At 40.8% G+C, this 6,791-nt stretch overlaps 1 protein-coding gene across 1 annotated transcript; it reads left to right on the forward strand.

The window, feature by feature from the left end:
• Positions 1-56: 56 nt before the first annotated feature.
• On the forward strand, positions 57-1,253 carry LOC109198852 (tonsoku-like protein). Its single transcript, XM_019354190.2, has 2 exons — positions 57-241; positions 787-1,253. The coding sequence occupies exons 1-2, from the start codon at positions 115-117 to the stop codon at positions 981-983; spliced, it is 324 nt and encodes a 107-aa protein (XP_019209735.2). The 5' UTR covers positions 57-114; the 3' UTR covers positions 984-1,253.
• The last annotated feature ends 5,538 nt before the right edge of the window (positions 1,254-6,791 follow it).

Consider the following 6,791-nt stretch of genomic DNA (forward strand, 5'->3'; position numbering starts at 1 on the left):
ATGAAGAGGATGACGATGGAGAAGTGAAGAGTTTTGAAGTAGGTGATCAATCGGTCTTGAATCTTCCACTAGTCTCCTCAAGTTTTTAGCAGTTTCATTTTTAGATGGTCTGCAATGATATGTGTCACCTTTCTAACAAAGGAAAAAGAGATGGAGAAGCAGAAGCTGTTGTATCAGCAGGCTCGGCTGCACGACCGTGGCGCTGCTGAGATGGTGCTCCAAACCATCAGTGCTAGTAAAGGTAAGTCTTGCCTATCGCCCCCTACTCTTTACTGTAACTCAGCGGTGGCAAATATATTATGGCCCTTGTGATAGAACCAGGCTGTCCAATCCCTATGCCTGCTTACTCATTGATGTGTTAAAAGTAATTTGTTCTGGATATGACTGTTTGGGAGCCTATTCTTAGATTCACCGTTTCACACTAATTCACAATTTGATGATATTTGATGTTTTTATCACCTGTGCAAAGTTGTACTTGGCAACAGTTTGTGTCTTGCTGTGCGTCTGTTTCCTTTTGACACATTTCTAAGTTTGAACATTTAGTATGTATGCACAGAGGTGTTGCTTGATGAGTACACACACAGACATTACAATATAGAAGTGTGGTTTAAAGATAAAAAAACAAAAACAAAACTGATTAGTTGTGAATTAATTTTCCCTTTTATGGAGCAGAAAACGTTACTGGATGCTAGCTAATAGGCTACATTTGGATGTCAAATATTTATAGGGGGAAAAATGGAAATTATGGATATGAAATAAAATGTCTCTTTGTTGCTTAACCTGCAGGTTGTCAGGTCTCTGGCCCCTGGGAGAGTGAAGACCTGGACAGTTTGTCAGAGCTGGTCCAGGATATCCGTCTTTGCTCTCAGGCCCTCAACAAGCTGGACCGACAGACCTTGAAGCAGAGCTGGGACAGGACTCAGTCACACGGACACTTTCTCGACCGAAACTCCAAGTGCCTCCTCTCCGCCACCTCCACTTGAGGGTGGGAGGTGTGATGATGTCGGCAGAACTTTGCTTCTGATGTCTACTCTTTATCACTGACGGTGGATTTTGAGCCAGTGTTCATAATAAAAGTGGTCATTTTTATAAACATTTTGTTTAGTGAGGCTACACCAAAAAGAAACAAGATAAAACCAAAATAAAGTGACATGCTGTCCACCAACAATCTGTTGATAGCTTGTGTTTTATGCATTTTTGTCTGCCTTATTTATACATGTAAAGCTCTGTATCTGTATAAAGAGTTTGTGTTAGTGTGCGAGAGGTTTTGTGTCGCAATTGGTCCTGTTTTAATAAATAAATAATAAATAAATAAAGTTTCATTTATATAGCACCTTTCAAGACAGAATCACAAAGTGCTGCACATAAAATTACAAGTCATAAAAAGATTTAAAAAGACTAAATAAAACAGGCAAAAAATTAACCAAAAGCAGTTTTAAAAAGGTGAGTTTTGAGTTGTGTTTTAAAAACAGCTACTGAGTCCACAGTTCTTAATGCTTGGGGAGAGAGTTCCACAGTCTAGGGGCCACAGTGGCAAAAGCTCTATCACCCTTAGTCCTCCTCTTAGTATTTTTTTATAGCAAGTAAGCCCAGATCAGATGACCTCAAAGACCTGCTGGGGACATAAGGCTGTAGCAGATCAAAGATGTAGGCAGGTGCCAGTCCATGCACAGCTCTGTAGGTCAAGACCAGGATCTTAAAATCGACTCTAAATTTAACAGGAAGCCAGTGTAACTGAGATAACAACGGTGTCACATGTGAGTACTTGGAGGATTTTGTCAAAAGCCTAGCTGCAGCGTTTTGCACAACCTGCAGACGATCCAGAGAACCTTTGCTAAGACACATAAACAGCGAATTGCAATAATCCAAGCGTGACGAGATAAATGCATGTATAGCAATCTCCAGTTCAGATCGAGATAAATTCGGGCTTAGCCTAGCCACATTTCTTGAATGATAAAAACAAGACCGAACCAGAGATTTCACATGCCCATCCAATGTGAAACTGGAGTCAAAGGTGACACCTAAATTCCTGACAGAGGATTTAACATAGAGTGAGGGAGGACCAAGGGCTTTCACTATCTGCGATAGGAATCTATCAGGGGCGCATACGAGGACTTTGGTTTTCCCCTCGTTGAGCTGGAGGAAATTTGCAGCCGTCCTACGTTTGATCAAATCTAAGCAATCATTCAGACGCTGAAGCTTAGATAAATCCTCGGGCATAAAAGAAATGTACAACTGAATATCATCAGCATAACAATGATAAGAAATGTCCTCAAAAGAGCCCATTATATGCTGGAGGGGAAGAAGATAAATTAAAAACAATAAAGGCCCCAAAACTGACCCTTGAGGGACACCATAAGTAAGGGAGGTAGAGGATGACCTAAAATCGGAGACTGCCACAGAAAAGGATCGGTGATGGAGATAAGAGGAGAACCACTCTAATGCAGTTCCAGATACACAACCCATTTTTTCAGCCTTTCAATGAGGATGTGATGGTCAGCTGTGTCGAAAGCTGATGTGAGGTCCAACATGAGTAGAACAGAGCATTTTCCTGCATCATTATCCATCAAGATATCACTTGAGACCCTAAGAAGAGCTGTCTCCGTGGAATGAAACTGACGAAAACCGGACTGAAACTTATCGTAAATGCCATGTTTATCTAGAGCTGCCATAAGTTGCTTATTATATTTTGTAGGATTTGATTTAAAAAAACACAAACACAATTAAAGTAACCAACGATGCTATACGTTGACATTGTTCTTTCACTGTAAGAATCAGCAGGCTATGGTGAATAATCACAGCGATTTTCAGGTCTCTGAAGAAATCTATCTAGGAGCTATGACAGTGTAAAGACACCCTGCAATTTTAAATGTGCGGCGACATTTGAATGAGGCGCGTACCAGTAGAGGGAGCCAACGCACCACGAATGGTGCACAGCCACAGATGAGCTTTGTGTCATTTATTTGTGACATGCAGGATTGTCCGCAAAGAAATGTGGATAAGTTGTAAATCAAAAGCTAAAGAGCTCATTGCAGCTGTCATTTTCACTGAAGTCTCCATAGACTTTGAATGGGGACGTTTCTGACTTTGTGTTGCTTGGAGGCCATTTGCGAGAAAACGGCAACTCCTGCGATAATGACGGTGGCATTTTGTGAAAGGCAAGAAAAATACCTACGTTTTGATGTATAATTTGTGTTAATGAAGGCAAAATTGAGCGTTTGTTCAGACGTGAAGAAGAGATTGAGAAAGCGACAATGCCTGGCGTGTTTGGCGGTGGTAGCAAGGCTAAGAAGCAATATTGAGGTAAAAGTTGAGGGATTTTGGGACAGCGGTAAAAAGGCAGAGAGAGCCCGTCTATAGGCTCGCCTGTAGGCTTCTAAGCAAGCGTAGCAGGTGAATTTCAGAGCCAGGGACTATTATTGTTTGTTTGGTATGTATCCCCAACAAATGGTCCGCATGGGATTCGAACCACTGCCCCCTGTCTTCAATCTCCGCCATAGGGCCTGTCACTTTCCCATGAGCCACGAGGGCGGCCAATGGAATGGGCGCAATTCTGGTATATTTATCTTCTTCTTTTTTTTTTTTTTTTTTTTTTTTTTTAGCTCGATAGCTAGCCGGGAGCTCCAGGGCCACTGAAGCCGCCGAGAACGGCACAACTCCCGGCACGTCATTTTCAGATCACCGCGGACTTTCGCTACTCTGGTTAAACGTAAGTCACTTAGACAAGCTAGAAATGATATTGTTTGGCTTTTTTCAGTGTTTTATTTGTTCGTCAGTAAATCGGTTTGGCTGAGATTAAAGTGATTAGATTAGATAAAATAAAACTTTATTAATCCCCGGGTGGGTTCCTCCTTGGTTTTCTCACAGCTGACCAAACGTCAAACAGAAAACCAATTAAACAAAAGTGTGAGATGGTCGACAGTTTACGCCAGCGTCCTGTTATAATTTAGATAGCAAGGAGCAGGCGGCGAGTTTATTCAACTCCACCGAGACAGCGGTGACGCTAACCAGAAGGCTAGACCGTCCAATTTCCCCAGCCATTTACTTCCGGCCTACCCGACCTTCTGAGGACCCGGCCCACGTAGACCGCTCAGGCCGGGTCCTCAGGAGGATGCAGCCCATGAATTTGGACACGACCAATAACTGGTGCACCAACCATATCTTTTCTTGTGTAAATGTAAATTTGTCTGTTATTGTGTAAATACATTCGCTATTGTGTACTCTACACACACGGAGAGATGCCAAACTGCCTTTCACTGTTCTTGTAACAGTGACAATAAAAAGCTATTCTGTTCTATTCTATTCTATATTTGCTTGATATAATGTTTACATGTCTATTTGTTTTTAAAAATCTACCATGACTGGTTGGGGTGAGGTGTATGACAATAACAATCAATTATTTGCAGTATTGGTATTCCTGAGGTAAACCTTTAGTAACAGCAAAATAACTCTGCCTTAGCTTTGTAAAATTTTCATTACTAATTACTGAATAAATATTTTTGCTCATGACATCTTTGATAGGATTTTGTAGGTCACAGAATACCTGTTGTTTGATCGAAGTTAATAATTCTTTTGCAGAAAGACACAGAGGACGAAGTTCGAGAGGTCATCAGGAACAACCTACATTTACAAGGAAAGGTAAGAAAAGGACACAAGTTACTTAAAGTATACTTACACATTATGCCTCTGGGCTTAGATTTTGCCATGGTGTCAGGTTGTTGTCAGTTTATCTTATTCTTGTGAAAGTAATGTCAAAGGACTGGTTTAAGAGAAATTCTTCAAATCTGGCACAAGGATGAAGTGATTCGATTTTGATGGTCGGTGGGCAAACTCGCAAAATTTAGAGTCAAGTACTCAGATTCAGTTTAAATTTCACACAAATCTAGAGTAAGAGGACCTAAACGAACTGATGAACCTTTATGTCCATAAGATAAATAAGGCTACTTCACAGTGATATCATAGGTTATCCGAAAGATATAGAATAGGAAATTCAATCTGTCAACAAGTGATTGAAGGAACTCTATCACTCCACATAGCCCCTATCCCACTAACATCACTAAACTCGTCTGTACGGGAGAGTACAGGCTGTATCAAAAAGAATCATTCGATTTCAAAGTGCTTTCATTCTGCAGCCATTCACCCGGAACAATTGCATTACAACAGCAGTGGCTGCAGTGACTACAGTGAACTATGGGATGACGTATTTCATTGATTATTCATAAACATTGAACATTTTGTATGTAAAACTTTATATTCAGCCATGTATTTTAAATTTAGTGTAAGCTTAAAATACAGCCTTTTGAAAGTGTATGATTTATTTTGATACACTGTATATTCCAGAGTCATATGTGAAGCCATCTACTTGACAGCTAAAGCTTCACCCACACTGGGTCAGGAAACAGGACAATGATCCCAAACACACCAGCAGGAGAAAGAACTGAATCTGAAGTTATAGAGTGACTGAAATACTGAAAGTAGCAGGACCTTAAGAGTGCTGTGCGTAAATGAATGGCTTCAAACCTAAATCAACTGAAGCAACGTTATAAACAAGGGTGGGCCAAAATTCTGCCACAATGATTTTAAAGACTTACGAAGTCATAAAAAACAACCAATTCAAGTTATTGCCAGCAAGGTAGTTATACAAGCTACTGAATCATGAGCTTTACATGTGGTGTTTCTGTGTTTTGGCTTTTGTTTTGTTAAAGTCGAGACAGATGTAAACCAGTTGGTAGATGTTGGTTGGTACTATATATTTATATATTCACAAAGGTGCTTAACCTTGTGAATGGGCCAATAGAGTCATGCATTTCCTCTGTGTGTCTTACAAAGTCAGAGGACCCAGCAATTCGTTGGCAGATGGCTCTGTACAGAGACCTCCCAAACCACTATGAGGATACTACTGACCCAGAGAAGACTGTGGAGAGAATCCTGGATATTGGTCATGTCCTCTTCCACCTGGAGCAGGTCTATATATTCAAGTTGAGTTGATTTTGCGCATTTTTGTGCCAACGTAGAGAGTATAGCTTTAAGGTACCCCACGGTCCTCTTAAACTAGCTGATTGGTCTTCATTAAAGCTGACCACATACTTCTCCAGGATAATATGGCTTCCAGATGGTAAGGTACACCAACTAAATATCTAGTATACTGAGTGGTTCAGTTTGTGTCTTCAGGTGGAGCATCCTCAGCGCAGTAAGAAGGCTGTGTGGCACAAACTGCTTTCAAACAGAGGAAGAGAGATGTCGTCGCTTGCTTCAGGATGGCACCACTCTATAACTTGCCAAGGTATGTTCTCAAACACACACACATGTAAAATGAAGAAGAAATATTTAAAATTCTGCACTTTATTATTTTCCCACCCTCATCTACAGCCACACCTCGGCTAGTGAGGAAAGGTTGTGGATATATGTTGCACCTACAGTGCAGCCCTTTATAAGCAGCAGAAGATGGGTAGATAAACAGTTATTAGTCATCCATGTATCTCTCTCATACTAGGCACCGGGCTGTAAACTTGTTCCTGCAGGGCTATGAAAAGTCCTGGATGGAGACAGAGGAGCACTACTTTGAAGATAAACTCATAGAAGACCTCGCTGTAAGTTCATTTCATTTAAAAAAAACAAAACGAGTGGAATTCTTCTGACTACTCTGGAATTTTTGCTTGTTTTGAAGGCAAATTATGTGTTAATTTCTTCAGTGTATAGCAGAGTTTTAGCACTTTGTGAATGTGTGTTGATTTCAGAAACCAGGTGAACAGGAGCCATCTGAGGAAGAGGAGGGGCAGAAACACAAACAC

The sequence above is a fragment of the Oreochromis niloticus genome, unplaced genomic scaffold (genome assembly GCF_001858045.2).
Source record: "Oreochromis niloticus isolate F11D_XX unplaced genomic scaffold, O_niloticus_UMD_NMBU tig00008680_pilon, whole genome shotgun sequence".
Taxonomy (NCBI): domain Eukaryota; kingdom Metazoa; phylum Chordata; class Actinopteri; order Cichliformes; family Cichlidae; genus Oreochromis; species Oreochromis niloticus.

Excerpts from the sequence above, each read along its gene's own strand:
- LOC109198852 (XM_019354190.2), top strand. The coding sequence starts at position 115 with ATGATATGTGTCACCTTTCTAACAAAGGAAAAAGAGATGGAGAAGCAG. Across the intron at positions 242-786 it reads AACCATCAGTGCTAGTAAAG|GTTGTCAGGTCTCTGGCCCC; the intron begins GTAAGTCTTGCC and ends CTTAACCTGCAG.